The 24,699-nt window shown below is 44.5% G+C and overlaps 1 protein-coding gene across 3 annotated transcripts in view; it reads left to right on the top strand.

The window, feature by feature from the left end:
* Nucleotides 1-24,137, top strand: part of CHRDL2 (chordin like 2) — an 80,440-nt gene extending 56,303 nt beyond the window's left edge. For 2 of the 3 annotated variants that reach the window (XM_030199320.1, XM_030199319.1), the window contains exons 7-10: nt 2,969-3,134; nt 6,565-6,759; nt 20,721-20,813; nt 23,261-24,137. In XM_030199320.1, the coding sequence (XP_030055180.1) occupies nt 2,969-3,134; nt 6,565-6,759; nt 20,721-20,813; nt 23,261-23,325 (519 nt within the window). In that variant the 3' untranslated portion in view covers nt 23,326-24,137. Of the gene's footprint in view, nt 1-2,968; nt 3,135-6,564; nt 6,760-18,317; nt 18,409-20,720; nt 20,814-23,260 lie in introns of all 3 variants that reach the window. The other variant, XM_030199321.1, reaches the window with a different exon arrangement.
* Nucleotides 24,138-24,699: the final 562 nt, after the last annotated feature.

Here is a 24,699-nt window from a genome sequence, read left to right as displayed (position 1 = left end):
ACAACCCTAAACTATGGCATAGAGTGCTGCACAGAGTGGCAGGTAGCAGTGGCGTAGCAAGGGCGGCTGCCACCTGGGGCGGTTCGCCATTGCGCACCCCCCCCGGGTGCAGCGGCGTCATCTCCGGGTGCAGCACGACACCCCTCCCTCTGCGCATCGACACCCCCTCCCCTCGGCACATCGACAGTGCATTCTTACCTCTTGGGAGGTGGGAACAGCCATGCGGCTGTCGGTTCTGCTGGTTCCCTGCTCCCTCTGCCCCGGAACAGGAATTAACCTGTTCCGGCCAGGGCAGAGGGAGCAGGGAACCAGCGGAGCCGACACCCCCTCCCAGTGGCGTGCACCCGGGGCGCACCGCCCCCACCGCCCCCCCTTGCTACGCCACTGACCACCTTGTTGGGCAGATTGAATGGACTATACAGGTCTTAGGGCCCCGTTTACTAAGCTGAGTAAGCGTCTGCGCGCGCCCAACGCTCGCCAAAATGAACTTACCGTCCGACTACTGCGTGGTTCTTGTGGTAATTTCATTTTTGGCACGCATCCGCAAAATATTTTTTATTTTCTGCCGCGCCTAGTGGACGCGCACCAAGTGGCATCCGACGTGCGTTGGTCATTAACACGCAGATTCCTTACCGCTAGGTCTATGGCTGACGGTTAGGTCAGACACCCAAAATGGACACAAGGCAATTTTGATTTTGCCGCACGTCGTTTTTCGGGTTAAAAAAAGGCGTTTTTGGTATGTGCGCTGAAAAATATTTCAGTGTGTACCCAAAACCCACGCCTACACTACCGCAAACCACTTTTTACTGCGGCTTAGTAAAAGGACCCCTTAATCTGCCATCATTTACTGTATTAGGGCAAGGCAAAATCGTGCAGAGGAAAAGAATTCACCCCCCCCCCCCCCACACACTTTTTTTTCTTTTTACATACAGGCAGAAGCGGAGCCAGGTTGATGGCACGGGGGGAGCGAGAGCAACCTAAGAGCGGACTTCTGCCGGTGCTGGTGCACATTTTCAATGCAACACATTGAGAAAAAAATAGGTGCCAGAGCTGGCAGAACTCCGTTTGGGGGAGCGGCCGCTCCCCTGGTACCCCCCTGGCTACGCCACTGCATACAGGTGATTCTACCCCAAACTCTATAGATCATGTTCTATCCTATCAATAAGTAATGGTCGTCCAAACATGGGGTAAAGGTTTGCCCTAGAAGAACGTAGAAAATGTAATTTTTCTGTTAGACCAAAGAGACAAAATGATCCACCCCCACCTCCTGACTATCTCAGACCAAGAGTCAGATCTACTAGAAAGCTAATCCAAAGAAATGTACTTTCAGTAACTTCCTGAAACACACCAAATCATGCTCTGTCTAGACTGATAGCCCTTAAGTGGAAGGCTGACCCCTAGTGGTAGTAGCAAAGACTACTGCTAAGGGCCGCTTATTAGTTTATTTGTTTATTAGGATTTATTAATCATCTTTACAAAGAGATTCAACCAAGGTAGGGTACAGCATGTACAGCGAGGCATAAAACTTACAATTTTGTTAAACAGCATAACAATAGTGAAAAGGTCAAATATGAGCATATATGTACTCAATGAGATCATCTTGGAGATGACATTGAGTCTAGAAACAAGACTTACATGATGTGGAGGGGCATAATCGAACGGGGGCATGGCCCCGTAAAGGGGCGTCCCAGACTGTATGGGCGCCCATCTTTCGTTTCGATAATACGGTTGGGGATGGCCAAATCTCAACATTTGTGTCAACCTTAGAGATGGCCACCCTTAGAGATGGCCGACCTTGGTTTTCACTGATAATGGAAACTAAGGACATCCATCTCAAAACGGCCAAATCGAGCCATTTGGTCGTGGGAGGAGCCAGCATTCGTAGTGCACTGGTCCCCCTGACATGCCAGGACACCAACTAGGCACCCTAGGGGGCACTGCAGTGGACTTCAGAAATTGCTCCCAAGTGCATGGCTCCCTTACCTTGGGTGCTGAGCCCCCCAACCCCCCCCAGTCCGCCTGCCTGAAGTACACTGCACCCACTACAACTGCTCCAGGGACCTATATACTGCTGCGATGGACCTGAGTATGGCATTTGAGGCTGGCAAAAAAGTATTTTTAACCTGTTTTTTTTATGGTGGGAGGGAGTTAGTGATCACTGGGGGAGTAAGGGGAGGTCATCCCCGATTCCCTCCGGTGGTCATCTGCTCAGTTCGGGCATCTTTTCATGGCTTGGTCATGAAAAAAAATGGGCCAAGTAAAGTTGACCAAGTGCTCGTCTTGGACTGCCCTTATTTTTTCCATTATCGGCCGAGGATGCACATCTCCTAATCACGCCCCAAACCCGCCTTCGCTACCCTGCCGACACGCCCCCATGAACTTTGGTTGTCCTCGCGACGGAAAGCCGTCGAGTGTGTCAAAAATTGGCTTTCGATTATGCCGATTTGGGCGGCCTTGCGAGAAGGAGAAGGAGAATGGAGTACCCAAAGGGGGGCGTAGGGAGAGACAAGAGAGGAGAGGTACTGAAGATTCATTTAAATATAACCAGCTGAAATCACCTGGATTTCTTATATGCGCAACATTTTTTTTAATTGACCCCCTAGCCCATAGTAACACTGGGATCAATTTTCAAAAACTTGCTGTACAAGTAAAATAACCCTTCAACCACATTCTCAGCAGAAAATGTTCCCCAAATTAGCCTGTCTGCTGTGTCACCACCAACCCTACTCAATCTCCAGTCATCTCCTTCCTTTGACCTTACTGTTACCCTCTGTACCTGTCTCAAGGACGTTTAAAACCTGTCACTCTTTTGCTCACTATCAACTATGATGGAAGGACTGTTCCATGCATCCATAATAGCAATACGTTCCACCAAATGGGGCCTGGTCCATCACGTTGAAATATCTCACTATGGAAATAAAAGCAAAGGTGAATGGAATATATGTGTTTTGTTTTTGGTAATGAACAGAGATATTCACAAGATCAATGTCTGAGTGAGCTCCTGAACAAGAAATCGTTTGGAGGAACAGCATTGTCGATCTCCAGCTCATCTCTGGGAATCAACGCGAGGACCTTCAAACACAAAGGAGGAGGCACCACTATAAAGATCGTCTTAAGAGGAAAACACAAAAAAGGTAATGGAAGGGTCAACACAGCCTGCTTGGAAACAGCCAATCCTACGTCAGGATAGATTAGATTAAGATAGATAGATAGATAGATAGATAGATAGATAGATAGATAGATAGATAGATAGATAGATATTCCTAAGCGTATCTATCTATCTATCTATCTATCTAGCAACACATACACTTTTATATTTTGCTACTATGTTACTATAGGGCTCATTTTCAAAAGATAAAAATGTCTAAAAAGTGTCATAAATCTGCATTTGGATGTTTTTCTCACAAGAACGTCCACATTAGTGTTTTCTCGAAACCAATGTTTAGATGTTTTTCTATGAAGTCCATCAGAAGTGCATTCAAATCATAAGGGGCATGTCAAGGGCATGTTAAGGGTGGGATCTGGGCAGTGCTTTTTTTTGTAGGAAAAAAAGGTGCTGGTACTCATTATGGGTGGGGTCATCACATATGGCTCCACCCCTATGATAGCCACACCCACATTAGCCAGACCCCTTATACCAGCTATGGCGCATATAAACTGACATCATTGAAAATATTATACTAGTATAGGAGAAAAAAATGTGATTTTTTTTTCATTATAAATAATTTCTGTAAGCTGTTACAGCTCCAGTATACCCAGTGCAAAATAAGACAGCAGATGTAAATTCTCAAATTGGACATATTTCAAACACTAAAATGAAATAAAATGATTTTTTTCTACCTTTGTTGTCTGGTGACTTTGTTTTTCTATCCATATTGGTCCCAGTCTCTGATTCTGCTGCTCTCTATCTGTTCCCTTAACTCCGTTTCCAGGGCTTCCTTTCCATTTATTTCTTTACTTTCCTCCTTTCTTCTTCATTTCTTGCCCTACATCCATAAGTAAAAGCTGGGTCCTCCTCCATGGAATTGACTGGAGGAGGTATAACGTGGATCCAGCTTTTGCCTATTTTCTCCATCCATGTGTAGTTTTTCTCCTCTCTTCCCTTTCCCTCATCTCCATCCATGCGCATCTTTTTCTTTTTTCTTTCCTTCCCTCCATCCATGTCCAGCACTTCTCCTCTCTCCTCCCCTCCATCCATATAAAGCAATAATTCTTTCTCCCCTCTCCTCCATCCAAGTCTAGCATTTCTCCTCTCTCCCTGCCAACCCCTCCATCAATCCATGTCCAGCAATTCTCCTCTTTCTCCTGCTCTCCTCTCCATCCATTTCCAGCATTTCTCCTCTCTCCCCCTGCCCTCCCATCCATCAGCATCTCCTCCCTCTCTTCCCTCCCCTCCATCCATGTCCAGCATGTCTCCTCTCTCCTCTGCCCTCCCCTCCCATGTCCAGCGCTTCTCCTCTGTCCCCTGTCCTCCCCTGCCATCCATGTCCAGCGATTCTCCTCTCTCCCATTCCCTTCCCTCTCATTCATGTCCAATGATTCTCCTCTCTCCCCTGCCCTCTCCTTCCATCCATGTCCAGCGAATCTCTCTTCCCTGACCTCCCCTCCCACCCATGTCCAGTGATTCTTCTCTGCCCCCTGTTCTCCCCTGCCATCCATGTCCAGCGATTCTTCTCTGCCCCCTGTCCTCCTCTGCCATCCATGTCCAGGAATTCTCCCCTGCCCTCCCCTCCCATCCATGTCCAGCAATTCTCTCTTCCCTGCCTTCTCCTCCCATCCATGTCCAGCAGTTCTCCTCTCTCCCCTGCCCTTCCTCCCATCCATGTCCAGCGATTCTCTCTTCCCTGCCCTCCCCTCCCATCGATGTTCAGCAATTCTCTCTTCCCTGCCCTCCTCTCCTATCCATGTCCAGCAATTCTCCTCTCTCCCCTCCATGTCCAGCAATTCTCTCATCCCTGCCCTGCCCTCCAATCGATGTCCAGCAATTTATTAATGAATAAGCTGCAAAAAAATGCCCTAAATGACCAGATGACCACTGCAGAAATAAAGGAATGACACCCCCTTACTCCTTCAGTGGTCACAGACCCCTCCCACCCCGCAAAGATGTAAATGAAACAGTACATCCAGTAGAAATCCACCAAAGTGGAGAACTCTGAAATCCCACGGGAAATACCAACAGCAGAAAACAAGTGGGAAATTGACCGTGGACTCCAGAAATGAGAGGGACAACCTTGATAATTCTAAGGAGATTTATTGATAAAAAGACTCAACACGGCACCGCGTGTCGACCTATGGCGATCAAAGGAAGCATTGATTTTCAACTTACGGTCTTTTTCAAGAACCTTTTTTTAATGTCTTTTGCATTGGAGAAGATAACACATTAGAGATTTTATCATCTATTTGTTAACAACAGTCTCCTGAGACAGGACATAGGCCGAAACGCAGCACCACATCGAGTCTTTTTGTCAATAAATCTCCTTAGAAGTATTTTTTATTTATTTTATTTTTATTTGTTACATTTGTATCCCACATTTTCCCACCTATTTGCAGGCTCAATGTGGCTTACATAATACCGGAGAGTCTTTGGAGTCTCCGGTGAACAAATACCAAGTGATGTTGTGGTAGGATAAAGTTCATGTAGCACTGCCACTTTAGGGAATCGTACAACGGAAGAGTTGAGTTATGTCCACTACGTCCTTGAGTTTTGTTGTGTTGCAGAGTTCAGTATCAAGGTTGTCCCTCTCATTTCTGGAGTCCATGGTCGATTTCCCACTTGTTTTCTGCTAATGAAACAGTACATACCAGCCTCTGACAGCTTCAAATGTTATGACCAGTCCTATTAGAGCGGCAAGCAGTTTTCTGGAATAGCCTAGTAGAGAAGGTGATCCAGGCCTATAATCCACTCTACTATTACACATATAGGTGACACCTGCAGCCATAAGTGCTATTGTAGTGGTATATAGTTGGGTACAGTACATTTTTAATGGATTTTGAAGGGCTCAAAATATAAGGGGGTAATGGTGAGATGTGTACCTAGGACCTTTTATGTGAAGTCCACCGCAGTTCCCCTGAGTGTCTGGCCAGTCTACTAGGAAAGCTGGCTCCTCCTACGTCCCAATGGCTTGATTGATTTTTTTTTTTTCACTTGGACAGTTTTTTTTTTTTGGAAAAAGGTCCAAAAAAGATAGACATATTAAGCACAACATCATCTAGGAAATGGTCATTTTCAAAGAGAAAAAGATAGACAATTTTCTAATTTGAAAATGCTCATTGTCACTATTTGATTTTTGGACGTTTTCAGCATAATCCAAAGTCGATTTAGACATCATATCGAAAATACCCCTCTATGTGTACAACCACTTGCAAACTATCTGCTCTCACAGATCTATGCATAGTTAGAGAATAGCGATTAGGTGGCCTATATGCTAGGTAGGTAAACATTTATGAAATTCAAAACGTTACTTACTTTATAGAATTATGCTCTAAAAGCTGAGGTCGTCTTGCGTTCTTGTATGTACTCAGTGGAAGATCGGAAGCTTGCTCAACTGTCCCATTCTATTTCAGCCTGCATTTATAATGGGAAGACTTACTCACACGGAGAGGTCTGGCACCCCGTTTTCCGATCCTTCGGTACCCTGCCCTGCATCCTCTGTACCTGCAAGGATGGAAAGCAGGACTGCCACAGGGTAACATGTCCCAACGAGTATCCTTGTGAATATCCGGAGAAAGTGGAAGGCAAATGCTGCAAAATCTGCCAAGGTATATGGGAATAGGTGACATTTCAAATGGGAAAGATGTGCCTATGTATATGGGGGGAGAAGGAGGAGATATTCTGAAGGACACGTACATACTCCATATGTTAGTTAACTGAGAAGGGTTCTTATTTAGGTGAAAACATATTTTGGTGTGTTTTTATTCAAAATAATATCTTCCTGGCTATCAATTTATCTTTTATGGTTTATTAGCTCTTGATATACCACATTTAGGGGCCCTTTGACTAAGGCTTAGCGTGCGATAACTGAAATAGCATGCACTAAATGTTGTTGCATATTTTGCCAACAAAATTAAAAGTCTCCATTAGGATTTACAGGGCCCCTTCTCACACAGACATATGGGACTCTGTTAAACTCAATAACAGAGGAGAGCCTTGACCAAATTCGAGACCTTCGACCAGCTACCTGCACCCTCGACCCTTGCCCATCAAAGATAGTGCAGCTGGCGAGTAGGGGCCTCATAGAAAACTCCACAAAAATCATGAACTCCTCTCTTTCTAATGGGCAACTACCGACAGCATTAAAAAGGACAGTGGAGCATTCCTTTGTTAAAAAGAATAACTTGATCAGGACAAACTTGAAAGTTACTGGCCAGTATCCAACATCCCATTTCTAGGAAAACTTATAGAACAAACCATCTCATAAGTACATAAGTAATGCCATACTGGGAAAAGACCAAAGGTCCATCGAGCCCAGCATCCTGTCCACAACAGCGGCCAATCCAGGCCAAGGGCACCTGGCAAGCTTCCAATGTATAAACATTCTATACATGTTATTCCTGGAATTGTGGATTTTTCCCAAGTCCATTTAGTAGCGGTCTATGGACTTGTCTCCATCTGTGTTCAACTCAGTGATTGGCTAGAAGAGAGAAACTGGCTAGATCCATGTCAATCTGGATTCAGACCTGGTTATGGAACAGAAACGGTCCTCGTATCCCTACTAGATGATCTTCACAGAAACCGAGACAGGGGATGTGCCTCGGTATTAGTACTGCTAGGTTTGTATCTATCAGACAGGCAACAGTCTATACTTTTTGGCAGCACCTCATTGCCACCATGGGCTCTGAAATGTGAGGTACCACAAGGATGGATACTGTCACCTATTCTGTTCAATATTTAACTCAAGCCACTAACCAAGCTGATTCGGTCAATGGACACGCAGTTCCTCATCTACACGGATGATGTGTAGCTACTCATACCCATTGAACCTGACTTACCCACAGCCCTTAATAAACTGACTGCCTGTCTAATATCAGTTCAAGAATGGGCTAAAACCAATAATTCTGCCTGAACCCAAGTAAAACCGAGCCTCTTTGGATCCCTAACACAAGTGGGCACGTACCTGACATAAAATCTCTTTTGGGAAATATGATCTCCCCCTCAAATCACAAGTCAAGAACCTTGGAATACAGCTAGATTCAACACTTAGACCTATGTTTACTAAGAGGCCCTATGAGTGCGTTAGCATTTTTAACGCGAGTAAATGGTTTACACGCATTAAACACTAAAGTGCTCATAGAAATGTATAGGCGTGTTAGTGTTTAACACGCCTTAAATTTACAGGCGACTTAAAAACACTAACACACCAAATCCAAGCACCTTTAAGAGCTGCTTCTATCATTTGCAATAACTATGCTGCCTCTCTCCTTTGAGAAGGTAAGTCTTGTCTCAGTTGTGCATGCCATGATAACATCAAGACCAGATTACTGCAATGCACTCTGTACTGGTCTGACTAGAAAGGGTTTGCACCAGCTCCAACAAGACTAATAGAAGATTGTAAGCAAAATGACCACATCACACCATTTTTGCAAAAACTTCACTGGCTACCTTTGCAATACAGGGCTAATTTTAAAACTCTATTGTCTGATCTTCAAGGCCCTTAAAGGAAACAGCCCAGAATACTTGAAGAACAGGATCACCCTCTACACACCTCCAAGGTTACTAAGATCCTCCCATGGATTATCCCTATGAAAGGCTCCACTTGGCATAAGACTATCTCTACTTTAAGAAGCAGGTGAAAGCTTGGCTCTTCAATGAGGCCTTTAATGGAAGAAGTAACTAATTTGCTAGTCACTCACAAACAAACAGGGGCGTAGCCAGACTTCGGCGGGAGGGGGGTCCAGAGCCCAGGTGAGGGGGCACATTTTAGCCCCCCCCCCCCCCCCGGTGCCACCGACCCCCCCTCTCGCCGCCGCCACCACCAACTTTGCCCCCCTCCAACGACCCTCTCGACCCCCCTCCCGCCGCCAACCCTCCCCCGCCGTCATCGCCTACCTTTGCTTGTGAGGGATCCCAATCCCCGCCAGCCGAGGTCCTCTTGCTTCCCGTGCAAGGCTTTGTTCTGTTTCTGACGGACGTCAGACTCACTGAAACAGAACGAAGCCTTGATCTGCAAGGCTTTGTTCTGTTTCTGTGAGTCTAACGTCCTGCACTTACAACGTGTAGGATGTTAGAAACAGAACGAAGCCTTTCGCGGGAAGCAAGAGGACCTCGGCTGAAGGGGGTTGGGGTCCCCCGCCAGCAAAGGTAGCCCACAGCAGGGGAGGGTTGCGGCGGGAGGGGGGGGGTCGAGAGGGTCGTTGGCAGGGGGGTCCAGGACTAAATCTACGCCCCTGCTCACAAACACACACAAGGAGTGACACTGGCTGCACATACTATAACCGGACATGTTTATCCACTCCTACCCTAGCTAAGATAATATTCGAACACCTTTATGACCTTATGTGCAACTTTCTTACTCCTATTACTCTATCTTATCTGTCTATATGTTCCATCTTTGCTTACACCCTAGGCTGTCTTAAATGTTTTATTACATAATTTGTTGACATTGTAAGTACAGTGAAACCTCGGTTTTCGTTGATAATTCGTCTGAAAATTATCGACCAAAAACCAAAACCGACGAAAACCGAGGCACCATGGCAGTGCGAGCAGTCTTCACGTAATCCTGGCCCCTATCTCTCAATCAACGCTGCCTGTACGCAAGGAGTTCCTCTCAACGCGAAGGCGGGGTTTTGTTGGCGTGTATGCAAAGTGAAGGAGTGTCGGAAGTTCCCCGGATGTTGTATACTCGTCCAGCCCTTGCTATATACAGTATATAAAATTATTGAGGTAACGCCGACGAAATCCGAGGCGACCGACGAAAAGCGAGACAAAAATTTTAGCGAAACAAATCGACGATATCCGAAAAACGACGAAATCCGAAGTTGACGAAAACCCAAGGTTTCACTGTAGTATTTTATACTATTATTTGCATATGTTTGACTTATTCTTGCCTTGAATGGATTCCTTCAAAAGGCGATAAATAAATCCTAATAAATAATAAATACATAAAACATATAAACCGCGAGTGACCGTACTCACTCGCAAATGCACAGTAGAGACTTCCCTCTCTGTCCCACCCCATGTCAATACGTGATGACGGGGGGCAGGACAGAGAGGGAAACTGCGCGAAGGGGAGGGAAACCGCCGAGGTCGCCACCTCCCCCCCCCCCCGAGGTTGCCGCTACTGGTGCCCCCCCCCGGAGTCGCTGCTGCCGAACCACTCCATCGGCCCGTCTCTTCGCTATTCAACTTACATCTCCGCAGCAGGCAGATCAGCTGAGCTGCCGTTGGCCTTCTTTCCCTGCCTGTGTCCCGCCCTCGCCGACGTTACGTCACACGAGGGCGGGACACAGGCAGAGAAGGAAGGCCGACGGGAGCTCAGCTGATCTGCCTGCTGCGGAGATGTAAGTTGAATAGTGAAGAGACGAGCAGGATGGAGGTGGTGGTGGCGGCGACGGCGACTCTGGGGGGGTATGGCAGCGGCGAACTCGGGGGGGAGGGGCAGTGGCAACCCACTAGCCCGTTTTAACGGGCCTCAACGGCTAGTAAATAAATGCTGTGCATACTGTTTTATGCCTATGGGTCACGTGGCATTTAGCACTGCTAATGTCCGTTAGCGCGTGCTAAGCTTTAGTAAAAGGGCCACTTAGACAGATGTATCAAAATGATTACTATCAATCTAGTAGGAGCCTGTTCTATAAAAGAACTTAGGCTGGTGTAAGTACTAAGTTATAGGCATGTATTTTGGACTAGGGGTAGACAATGAACTCATTAATAACGCTATTCATGTGTTAATATTTTAACGACAGTGGTGCTTTTTATGCCGGCTGATTTTTTTTAAAGCAGATCCGTCCTCCCCCCCCCCCCCCCCCCCCCCCGCATTTACCTCAACAGCAGAGCACGAGCTCCAGCTTTTCTCTTCTTCCTCAGTAACTGCCTCAAAGTCCTTGTCTTCACCTGCATGGCTGGGCACTGCAGATACTTGAGCCGCGCCGTGCAGGAAGTTGGGGAAGTCTTGTGGTAGTCCCGCGAGATTTCCCCAACTTTCTGCATGGTTTTCAAGGGTGATGATGTGGAGGAATTAAAAGAAATCTTGGTGAACCTGGAAGATGTACTGAGCCAAACTGACAAATTAAAATCACCTGGACCGGATGGCATACATCCGAAGGTACTCAAAGAACTCAAGCATGAAATTGCTAATCTGCTGTTAATAATATGTAACCTGTCATTAAAATCATCCATAGTACCTGAAGATTGGAGGGTGACCAATGTGATGCCAATTTTTAAAAAGGGTTCTAGGGGTGATCCTGGAAATTATAGACCGGCAAGCCTGATGTCGGTGCCAGGCAAAATAGTGGAAACTAATATTAAGAATAAAATTATAGAACACGTAGACAAACATGGTTTAATGGGACAATCAGCATGGGTTCAGCTGAGGGAAGTCTTGCCTCACTAATTTGCTTAATTTCTTTGAAGGCGTGAATAAACATGTGGATAAAGGTGAGCCGGTTGATATAGTGTATCTAGATTTCCAGAAAGCTTTTGATAAAGTTCCTCATGAGAGACTCCTGAGAAAATTAAAGAGTCATGGGATAGAAGGCAAGGTTCTGGTGTGGATTAGGAATTGGTTATTGGACAGAAAGCAGAAGGGTTAAGAGGTCATTTCTTTCAATGGAGGAGAATGAACAGTGGAGTGCCACAGGGATCTGTACTGGGACCGGTACTATTTAATATATTTATAATGATATGGAAATTGGAACGACGAGTGAGGTGATTAAATTTGCAGATGATAAAAAACTATTCAAGGGCTGTTAAAACACATTCGGAGTCCGCACTGCAGACTGTGAAATAGTGCAGGAAGACTTAGGAAATTGGAACACTGGGCGTCCAAATGGCAGATAAATTAATGTGGACAAATGCAAGGTGATGCACATTGGAAGGAATAATCTGAATCACAGTTACCTGATGCTAGAGTCACCTTGGGGGTCAGCGCTCAAGAAAAAGATCTGGGTGTTGTTGTAGATAATACGCTGAAATCTTCTGCTAGTGTGTGGTGGCGAACCAAAAAAAGCAATCAGGATGTTAGGAATTATTAGGAAGGGATGGTGAATAAGACCAAAATGCTATAATGCCTTTGTATTGCTCCATGGTGTATCCGCACCTTGAGTATTTGTTCAGTTCTGGTCGCCGTATCTCAAAAAAGATATAGCGGAATTAGAAAAGGTTCAAAGAAGAGTGACCAAAATGATAAAGGGGATGGAACTCCTCTCGTATAGGAAAGGCTATAGAGGTTAGGGCTTTTCAGCTTAGAAGATTGAGGTCTACTAAATCCTGAGTGGGTAGAATGAGTAGAAGTAATTCAATATTTTACTCGTTCCAAAAGAAGAAAGACTAGGGGACACTCCAGGAAGTTACATGGAATACTTTTAAAACAACAGGAGGAATATTTTTTCACTCAATGAATAGTTAAGCTCTGGAACTCTTTGCTGGAGGATGTGGTAACAATGGTTAGCGTATCTGGGTTTAAAAAGGGTTGGACAAATTCCTGGAGGAAAAGTCCTTAGTCTGCTATTGAGGACAGACAGGGGAAGCAACTGCTTGTTCTAGGATTTGTAGTATGGAGTGTTGCCACGATTTGGGCTTCTGCCAAGTACTTGTGACCTGGCTTGGCCCACTGTTTGGAAACAGGATACTGGGCTACATGGACCATTGGTCCGACCCAGTATGGTTATTCTTAAGTTCTTATATTTATAATGCAGAGGACTGTTACTTGTCCCTGGGATTGTAGCATGGACTACTCTTTGAGATTCTGCACGGAATCTTGTTACTCTTTAGGATTCCAGAATCTTGCTATTCTTTGGGGTTCTACATGGAATGTCATTACGATTTGGGTTTCTGCCAGGTACTTGTGACCTGGCTTGGCCTGTTTGGAAAACAGGATACTGGGCTAGATAGACCATTGGTCTGACCCAGTATGGCTATTTTATGTTCTAATGTTCATAATGCAGAGGACTATTACTTGTCCCTGGGATTGTAGCATGGACTACTCTTTGAGATTCTGCAGGAATCTTGTTTAGGATTCCAGAATCTTGCTATTCTTTGGGGTTCTACATGGAATGTCACTGCTATTTGGGTTTCTGCCAGGTACTTGTGACCTGGCTTGGCCACTGTTTGGAAAACAGGATACTGGGCTAGATGGACCACTGGTCTGACCAAGTATGGCTATTCTTATATTCATAATGCAGAGGACTATTACTTGTCCCTGGGATTGTAGCATGGACTACTTTTGAGATTCTGCACGGAATCTTGTAACTCTTTAGGATTCCAGAATCTTGCTATTCTTGGGGTTCTACATGGAATGTTGCTACTCTTTGAGATTCTGGATGGAGTCTTGTCACTCTTTAGGATTCCAGAATCTTGCTATTCTTTGGGGTTCTACATGGAATGTCACTACTATTTGGGTTTCTGCCAGGTATTTGTGACCTGGATTGGCCACTGTTGGAAGCAGGATACTGGGCTAGATGGACCATTGGTCTGACCCAGTATGCTACTCTTATGCTCTAATTGAAAACACACTATTGTCAACAACACAGTTGGAGGACTCTCACTCAACTCAGAGGGAACAGGACCCAGGTATCTACTTTCTTTTATAGAACATTAACATACCAGTTAAAATACATGCCTGTAACTTAGATGCAAGTACTACACCAGACATAGAGCTGATGTAAGTTCAGATGCTTAAGTGCTGGAGATATACACATGGGGGCTGATAGTCAACGTGATTTGGATGCCGCTGATCAGTTTACTTTTTTTATTATCTCATTTATACTCCACATTTCCCAACTGTGTCAGGCCCAATGTGGCTTACATTGCACCGCAAAGGCAGCCACCAATACAGTAAATTAAGCTAATACATCATTAAATCTGCATAAGAAATAAAGGAGAGGATGGGGAGGGGGAAGGAAAGAAAGGAACAGGAAACCAGGGGAGAGAAGGGAAGGGTGGATGAGTCCAAATTGTCATTATATTTATTTTTGTTACATTTGTACCCTGTGCTTTCCCATTCAGGCAGGCTCAATGTGGCTTACATGGGGGCCATGGAGGGTTAAGTGACTTGCCCAGAGTCACAAGGAGCTGCCTGTGCCTGAAGTGGGAATTGAACTCAGTTCCTCAGTTCCCAGGACCAAAGCCCACCACCCTAACCACTAGGCCACTCCTCCACTGGGCAAGTCACTTAACCCTCCATTGCCCCATGTAAGCCGCATTGAGCCTGCCATGAGTGGGAAAGTGCGGGATACAAATGTAACAAAAATAAAATAGATACTATTTGAGATTCTACATGGAATGTTGCTATTCCACTAGCAACATTCCATGTAGAAGTCAGCCCTTGCAGATCACCAATGTGGCCGCGCAGGCTTCTGCTTCTGTGAGTCTGACATCCTGCTGAGTCTGACGTCCTGCACATATGTGCAGGACGTCAGACTCACAGAACAGAAGCATGCACAGCCTTCTACTGGAATGTTGCTAGTGGAATAGCAACATTCCATGTAGAATCTCCAATAGCATCTATTTTATTTTTGTTACATTTGTATCCCGCACTTTCCCACTCATGGCAGGCTCAATGCGGCTTACATGGGGCAGTGGAGGGTTAAGTGACTTGCCAGAGGTCACAAGGAGCTGCCTGTGCCTGAAGTGGGAATCAAACTCAGTTCCTCAGGACCAAAGTCCAGCACCCTAACCACTAGGCCACTCCTCCACTCACCTTCTTCTTGGTGTTATTTGTTTTTTGTTCATCCCTCTCCCTATCTCCTTTCTCATCTTGCTCTCTCGCTCTCTCTCTCTCCCACCCCAAGAGAGCTATCCTTTCTATATATTCTCTCCCCCTTGGTCTTATTTGTCTCTTCTTCATCCCTCTCTCTCCCTCTCTCATTTTTTTTCTTGCTCTCTCCCCCCCCCCCCCATCATCTCTTACTCTCCCTCTAGAAGAGAGTTATCCTTCTATAGATGGCGCCTAAAGGTTCAGTTATGCATGTAACATAACTAGCTAATTGGCACTAAATTGGCACTTAATTGGAGAACAGTGGCGTTCCTAGGGGGCTGACACCCGGGGCGGATCGCCGATGCGCCCCGCCCCCGGGTGCAGCGCCCCCCCCCGGATGCAGCGTGACCCCATCCCATGGTGAAAGGACCCACCCCCCCCCCCCATGAAAGAACCCCCCCCCCAGGTGCACACCGCTGGGGGGTGCCGCGCGCGCTGTCCATCGTTCGTTCCATGCTCCCTCTGCCCCGGAACAGGAAGTAACCTGTTCTGGGGCAGAGGGGCATGGAACGAACGAAGGACAGGCTCGTGCGCGGCACCCCCCCCCCATGGCGTGCACCCGGGGCGGACCGCCCCCCCCCCCCTTGGTACTTCACTGGAGATAAATACCAATAATTAGTGTTAACAAGCACTAATTGGCACTAATTTAGCAGTTTAAAGCATAACGGACTTTTGCCCCTATTCTGTGAACTGAACATAAGAATAGTCGTACTGACTCAGATCAGTGGTCCATCTAGCCCAGTATCCTAATTCCAACGGTGGCCAATCCAGGTCATAAGTACCTGGCAGAAACCCAAATAGTAGCAACATTCCATGCTACCAATCCCAGGGCAAGCAGTGGCTTCCCCATGTCTGTCTCAATAGCAGACTACAGATTTTTCCTCCAGGAACTTATCCAAACCTTTTAAAAACTCAGATACGCTAACCGCCGTTAGTACATTCTCCAGCAATGAGTTCTAGAGCTTAACTATTTGTTGAATGGAAAAATATTTCCTCCTATTTGTTTTAAATGTATTTCCATGTAACTTCATTGAATGTCCCCTAGTCCTTGTTCTTTTCGAAAGAGTAAAAAAATCGATTTACTTCTACTCATTCTACACCACTCAGGATTCCATGCATTTACAAAGGTGGAAAGAAGACTGCTAGCATGGTTAAAAGATGAAGTGAAAGAGGCTATTAGAGCCAAAAGAATGTCCTTCAAAGAACGGAAAAAGGACCCAATGAAGAAAAGAAAAAGCAACATAGCACTGGCGAGTTCGATGCAAAGCATTGATAAAGAAGGCTAAAAGCGAATATGAAGAGAAACTTGCCACAGAGGCAAAAACTCCCAGTAACAACCTTTCCAGGTACATCAGAAGCAGAAAGCTTGCGAGGGAATCTGTGGGACCATTAGATCATGAAGGGGCAAAAGGGGAACTCAGGGAGGACAAGGCCATAGCAGACGTGGAGGGGCATAATCGAACGAAAACGTCTATCTCCATGGGCATTTATCTCCTAGAACGGGTCCGTGAAGGGGCGGACCGAACTGTATTTTCGCAAAAAATAAGACGTCCATGTTTTATTCGACAATTTGTGAGCTGGGCGTTTTTGTTTTTCAGCGATAATGGAAATGAAAGCGCCCAGCTCAAAAGCGAATAAATCCAAGGCATTTGTTCGTGGGAGGGGCCAGGATTCGAAGTGCACTGGTCCCCCTCACATGCCAGGACACCAACCGGGCACCCTAGGGGGCACTTTTACAAAAACAAAAAAAAGGTAAAAGATCTCCCAGGTGCATAGCACCTTCCCTTGGTGTTTGAGCCCCCCAAATCCCCCTCAAAACCCACTGCCCACAAGTCTACACCATTTACTATAGCCCTAAGGGGTGAAGGAGGGCACCTACATGTGGGTACAGTGGGTTTGGGGGGGGTTGGACGACCTAAGCATTAAGCAGCACAATTGTCACAGGTAGGGGGGGGATGGGCCCTGGGTCCCACCTTCCTGAAGTCCACTGCACCCCTAACAACTGCTCCAGGGACCTGCATACTGCTGCCAGGAGGTGGGTATGACATTTGAGGGTTAAAATAAAAAGTTGTGAAACATCATTTTTTGTGGTGGGAGGGGGTTAGTGACCACTGGGGGAGTCAGGGGAGGTCATCCCCGATTCCTTCTGGGGGTAATCTGGTCATTTAGGGCACATTTTGGGGCCTTATTTGTGGAAAAAACAGGGTCCAGGAAAAGTGCCCTAAATTCTAGCTACAAACGCATTACTTGTTTTCCATTATCGCGAAAGGCGCCCATCTCTGTTCGGGTGATAACCATGCCCCCCCGCCGCCTTCACCACGCCTCCGACACGCCCCCGTCAACTTTGTACGCTTCCGCGATGGAGTGCAGTTGAAAATGTCCAAGTTCGGCTTTCAATTATACCGTTTGTGTGAGGATAAACGTCGATCTCCCGATTTAGGTCGCAATATAGGCGTTTTTGTCTTTCGATTATAAGCTGGAAACTGAATCAAGTCTTTGCTTCAGTCTTTACAGAAGAAGATGTAAGCGATCTACCTGTACCAGAAATGGTTTTCAAGGATGATGATGCAGAGGAACTGAAAGAATTTTTGGTGAACCTGGAAGATGTACTGAGTCAAATCAACAAATTAAAGAATAGTAAATCACCTGAGCCGGATGGCATGCATCCAAGGGTAGTGAAAGAACTCAGACATGAAATTGCTGATCTGCTGTTAGTAAGCTGTAACCTGTCATTAAACTGGACACCTAACGTCTCTCGTGCACAACTGGAAAAGGGGTGTGACCATGAAAGGGGCATGGGAGGATCAGGGGCATTCCCAGAAATGAAACATGATGTTATAGGATACCTACATTTGCGCACTCAACTGCCATCAGTTGAGTGCAAGCATTTAAATAAACTTTTGGCAGACATAAGTGCTCATGATGCCCAAAGTTAGGTACGGAAAATGCGCCCTTTACAGAATACTGTCTTAGCGCTGATCGTAGTGGCACCTAACCTTGGGTGACATTTACTGAATCTATCCTTTGGTGCCTTTTAGGTGACCTGTTCTAGAATGAGGATGAGAATGTCTTGTTTTAAATTCTAGCTTTCAGAGTTGAAATTCAAAGCCCATTGTGATGTCATCAGGCATTATTAAAGCTGTCTTCTGATTGGTTGGCGCTGCATGATGCATTCCCTGTGTATCAAAGGGTTTCATATATGATGAGATTATGTTTCCTGACCAGACACCATGCCTGCCTTTACTGAGTCATTTCAAAATACTACTTAAATAATAGCAGAAACTCAGGGCAGCCGGTCTTAACTCTAAAGCTTGCTCTGCCTAGAAGCTAAAGTCAAACTTACAGATGGAATAGCCCACAAAGAATCAAAACGAGACACAGGTTTATACGTTCATGTTCCCGCAGACCAAGAACCCAAAGGAGAACCTGAGAAAGACTGTAATAGAAAAAGAAGTTTCAGAAGAGGTGGACATCTATGTTCGGAAACCGCTAGAAGGTATGTGGTTTCTTGAGCTACCATTGCTGTCTTTTTTTTATATGCTATTGAAACCAAGTTAACAGGACACACAAGGCAGTGGTGTATAGCTGGATACACTATAGGGGTCATTTCATAAGTACATAAGTGTTGCCATACTGGGACAGAGCTATGTACGCAACATAAATTTAAAACAAAATGACATAACAATGAAAATTAATTTTTATCCTATATAATAATTCTCACCTTCAACAGGATGTGCCTGGGACCGTGCCTGCCGGAAGTGGTCTGCTAGGCAGGCAGGCACTGACCTCAGTGACAGACAATTTGGCAAAGCAAAACAATCTGAGTGCTGGCCATTAGGGTATAGGACACAGGGATAGTAGAGAGTTTTAAAGACTGAAGGAAATGAAAGTGTTAACTGGAGACGGGGGGGGGGGAGGTGTGAATGACTGAAAGACATGCAAATTTGGGACAGGAAACAATCTCAATGCTGGCCCATTAGCACACAGGGTACATAGCAGAGTTTTAAAAGACTGAAGGAACCAAAAGTGTTCGGGGGGGGGGGGGGGGGGGGCAAGTTCTGAATGAGTGAAAGAAATGAAAATTTAGAGAGAGGAACACAATCTGAAGTGCCGGCATTTGTACACAGGGTAGATAGGACACTTTTTTTAAAAATGAAGTACGTGAAAGTATTACATCTGGGGGAGGGGTGAGGAGGAAAGCGGTGGGGTATCCGGATACTGGGCGTTAGGGCCACGGGGGTACATAGACTTTTGAAAGCCTTAAGGAACCCAAAGTGTGGGAAGCAGGAGGAAAAGGAGGGGAGGGAACGGGGTGAGGGGCATTAGGAACAGGGGAGGGGGCCCTGTCACACACTCTCATTCTCACATACACACTGTCCACAGAACAGTCTCACTCTGTCACACACCGCACATTCACTCTGGCTCTCTCTCTCAAACATACACACTCCCAGGAAAACCTTGCTAGCGCCCGTTTCATTCGTTCCAGAAATGGGCCTTTTTTACTAGTTTAGTATAAAGTTGATAATTCCAATAGCTGTAAGTTTTGATTTGGACCTGCCTGAATGAATATGGGGAATTAGTTGATACTGTTCTAATATAAAGCTGATAACCAATTCCAGCCCTCACGCCACAGTGAGAGCTATCACTGATCCTTCTCTGAGCAGTCATGCATTTCTCTGACTTTTGTTAACAGTACCCATAATGAGACTGGATTTTCAAATCTCTCTCATAGCTTGGAATCAATAAGGGGGTCCGTTTACAAAGCCGCTGTAAAAAGTGGCCAGCGGTAGTGTGGGCACATCTTTTAGGTGCGTGCTCAGCCATTTTTTTCTGCGGCAGGGAAAAAGGCTATTTTTTTAACCCTTTAGTGGTCAAGTTCCCGTAATAAGCCATATGGAACAGATTGATGGGACATTGGACACTACAGGGTTTTTAATGGCCGGGAAATGGGCCTGCATTAATATTAACATTAGCACATGCCTCTTATGGCCTGAGCGCTTACCACCACCTATTTACTTAGTGGTAAGGGCTCATGCACTACCAACGCGGTAACCATGCAGCGCCCACCAACATGGCATGGGGCATGCGATGAAGCTACAATGTAGTAAATTTAAAACAAATCGGTGAGAACATTTTTCTTCACTCACATGTAATTAAACTCTGGAATTCGTTAACAGAGAATGTGGTAAAGGTGGTTAGCCTTAGCAGAGTTTAAAAAAGTTTGGGACGCTTCCTAAAGGAAAAGTCCATAGACCGTTATTAAATGGTCTTGGGGAAAATCCACTGCTTATTTCTGGGATAAGCAGTATAAAATGTTTTGTACATTTTTGGGATCTTGCTGGGTATTTGTGACCTGGATTGGCCACTGTTGGAAACAGGATGCTGGGCTCGATGGACCTTTTGGTCTTTCCCAGTATGGCAATACTTATGTACTTATGGCTTGCGCCGGGAACGCCCCCGTGGTAGAAAATAGAAGATTATTTTCTACCACGGGATTCGGCGCATGCCAACTTGGAATTACCGCTGAGCACATGCGCTACCACGGCGGTAGTGCTGATTGGGCACACGCTACCCACACGTTAGACCTTCCACACCTTTGTAAAAGGGCCCCTAAATTTCCATTGTACCATGATCATATTTGACTAGCCAAATTGATTTATAGCCACTTGGCTTGCACAGAAAAGGGAATGTTCAGGGCTGTGTTATGATTTGAAGATTCATTGGCCGTATTCCAAGTTATTTGAAGTAAAATTCTTGAAGGAAAATTGAGTGGTTGTGGGGGAATTATATTGTTTTTCCTATCTCCAGGAATATTTCAATTGATTCACATCGAGAAGGTGGGGAAGCAAGAATTTAAGGAAGAGGCAATTTACTTTAGGCTGGTCACTAAAACGCGTGAAGGTAGGTAAGGAGCAGACTGATGTGTTGGCTTAGATCAGGGCTACTCAAATGCCTTTCTGTGTGGATTGCCGGCGTAATTCTGCTGCCTAAAGTTAGGCATGGTTTATGCGCTTAGCGCTGTTTTATAAAGGACATGGATCCTTTATAGAATAGCTCTCAGTGCTTAAATGTTTCAGTGCCATTTCTAGAATTTCATCCAATTGGTATGCAGAATTTTGCGGAACCCTGGGTTTCAGGCGGCCAAAGTTTCTGGACCTCCACTCAAAACATTTGAGTAGCCCTGGCTTAGAATTAGCACTGCTGTGACATGCTACCATGACATAAAGTATTAATTCACTAAGGAGCTGCCTTTTAGGTACAGAAATTGCAGTAGTCTAGTCATTTACGCCTTTTAAATGACCTCTACCACCTAGCAGAAGAGTAGGCACCATGAGTTGATGATGCATTCTTTGCTGGTAGGCATGCACATGGGAGCAGAGCACACAGATCTACAGGTAGATTATAAAATTCTATTATTAAAAGTCAAGAATCCCCCTGCACTGTAAAACGGAGATAATCTGCTACCATATGAATGTTAGCAAATTCTGTGTCATTCGTGACCGATGGGGAGAAAAAGTCTCAAGGTGCCTGGGTCAAACACTCCCACAAGCAACGTGTCGATCCCGTTGACCAATTACTCGGTCTTAAGGGGATCCACTCCTCATCATGGGCAAAAAACCTTCCCAGAGTCACAAATGAACGCATAGGAGAAATGGTCATTGGGAAACATCCTCATCAATCATATCGCTCCTAAGGGTTGCTGTTATATGTCAACCAACTCTTCATCTGCATGCATCAAGAACAAGATGAAACTTAGCTTATATTAGACAGTCTGTCGGTGTCCACGGTTACTACTGCTGCGTGTCCCCCGACCAACGGTGGTTGCCGGTCAACTATGCTGGAGACGCTATTGACAATCTGTTCCCCACGCAGACCCTGAAGCAGCTCCAGCTTGCAAATAGCACAGCGAAACGCTGGCCACCGTTGGTCGGGGGACACGAAGCAGTGGTAACCGTGGACATCGACAGACCGTCTAATATAAGCTAAGTTTCATCTTGTTCTTCATGCATGCAGATGGAGAGTTGGTTGACATATAGCAGCAACCCTTAGGATCAATATGATTTATGAGGATGTTTCCCAATGACCATTTCTCCTATGCGTTCATTCGTGACACTGGGAAGGTTTTTTGCTCATGATGAGGAATGGATCCCCTTAAGACTGAGTAATTGGTCAACGGGATTGACACATTGCTTGTGGGAGCGTTTGACCCAGGCACCTTGAGGCTTTTTCCCCCCATCAGTCACGAATGACACAGAATTTGCTAACATTCATATGGTAGCAGATTATCTCCTTTTTACAGTGCAGGGGGAGTCTTGACTTTTAATAATAGCTACTCCCACCACCACTTAGATTGTGTTTAGAAAATTATAAAATTCTCTCATTTATGTACATATGTCCTAACATGAAGGTATTATGGACAGTTTCACTTGCTATACGGCTATTACATGCGCTCTTTCTGCTAGTACTCTATAAAGAAAAGAAGGCACCTTCTTAAAATAGGGACCATAACCAGCACCTACGGTGAGGGCTCTGTTATAGAATTACCATCAAGATGTGGCTTTTGGCATATGTAGCTACGAGTCTCCTATTCAAGGAAGTATGAGTGTGTCTGTTTTGTGTCATCAAAAGAGAAGCAGAAGACCTGTGTGTGTGTTGTGTATTTGCTGAAGAACCTAGAAAACACATACACATCTTATCAAAAAATAAAAACAAGGCAAAACAAAGGACTCTGGACATCCGACAAGCACAAAACACATTAAAAAAGTAGGGTCCAGGACCGCTCAAGTAGACTCAAAAGCCCACCTCAACAATGCCGAATATATTCAGATTACTCATTACCTCTCTGAAATTCTATTCTGCTCCCATGTACAACTGTGGTATCACTGAACTCCATCATATACTGCTGAAAAAAAAAATATATATATATATACATATACATATATATATATATATATATATATATATATATATATATATATATATAAAACTTGTGCTATTTTAGCACAGGTTTGATTTTATGCAAGGATACCTAACTAATAACCCAAGTTAACAGTAAAATAACACATCTTAATAGTAGCCCATGTTGATAAGTTCACTCCTGAATATAAATATTAAAATTAAAGTTAAAATGTATTTTTGTCTGAACTAAGACATGACAGATACCATTGATGATGTTGCTATTGAATGAAATCAAACACAAAACCTTGAGAAATAGGTGATAATTTGAATTTGGCTATATGGCTGTCCATTGTCAATCACTGATTTTAATCTGAACAATAGGGAAGGTCTGTTCTAACGAGATGGTGTTGTCCAAGTAACTGTAACTCATCAATTTCACTCTTTCTTAGGTCACTGGAGTGTCTCCAGGAGGACTCAAGCAACAGAGAGCTCAAGACAACGGAAAGACTTGTAACATTCCATTATCAGATAATTAAATGCCACGTTATTAAGCATGATGGCATAGTATGAAAGGGCAATGTATTAAAAACTACAAGATAATAAGGGCACACCCCACACTCATAGTATATTGAATAGTCTATTTGTTGGATCATTCTCACAGAAGGCAGTTCCAATATCTGCCGTAGGTGTAATGTTTCTCTTCCACCAACCCCGAAGAAGAAGATTAAGGCAAGGAGACCTTGTGCCTTATGGAGGATACTAAGGAACTTGTTGAAAAGTGTGTGGACTGGATATTACTGTTTAGGCCTTCCAGCTTCTTTGGAAATGATGCTTCATCTTGGAAGATGCTCTTGTTGCCGACTGTCAGACATTGTTGCAAATCAAAATCTTAAACATAAATAACTGAAAGGATAAGCGATGGTGATGTAAAATTCAGACAGTCTTTGTTTGAAACCCTTACCTCTGGGAGAACTGACCTTGCTACTCCAATTAAGATTTGATTGTGTTGTACTCCTTACCTCTACCTAGCAGGAAACCAAAGGATTGCTTCTGAATGCAGACCCTGCTATTGATTACTTGCAACGGTGCTTCTTCCCTACAAGTAGATGTCCATCGTTTCTGTCTACTAGGCTCATATCTCTTGGTCTCGTATCTGGCATGAGTTATTTACTGCTGCAGGGGTTCACAATTCCCAAACCCTATAATATGCAGCCAGGTGACTCGCAATGAAAGTTCCGTTTGGTGTTCACTATCCATTTACTTCCAGTCCTTTAGAAGAGTATCCATGAAAGCAGGCTGTCTAATGGAGGACTCTAGAAAGAATATTGTGCAGAGTGCAATAAAATGTGAAATCAAGATACCGTTTATTGTTTATTTGTTTATATCCCTCTTGGAATCTAGATGGGTTACTAAAAGACATAACATAATTTACAACACCAATCAAACAAGAAAATAATTCTAAAATACAATAGACATTCAAATACCAGCACAGTCATAAAACATACACAATTCATCAAACAAAAACATATTCTTTTTTTTTAATTATTATATTTGTATTCATTTATAAATTTTACAACTCAAAACGAGATGATTAAGAAATTTGAAAATAAATTGATTATCGATTATCCATATTAACAACTAAGCAGAAATAAATGTGTCACTTTCGACCATTATACTATGACAATTTTGATTCAAGAAAAGGAAAAAAAGAAAAATCAAATAGTAATTTAAAGAAATTAGTAGTGAAAGAATTAGTTACTACTTCCCACCAAACCTCCTCAAGCCTATCATACAGTGTGCAATCTGTTAGTTAACTATTACATTAACATCCTCTTTAGTTAACAAAACTTACTCTAGCTGCTTAGGATCAAAAAATGCATATGTGTGA

This window comes from Microcaecilia unicolor, chromosome 4, assembly GCF_901765095.1.
Source record: "Microcaecilia unicolor chromosome 4, aMicUni1.1, whole genome shotgun sequence".
NCBI lineage: Eukaryota > Metazoa > Chordata > Amphibia > Gymnophiona > Siphonopidae > Microcaecilia > Microcaecilia unicolor.
This window is presented reverse-complemented; position numbering and strand designations above follow the sequence as displayed.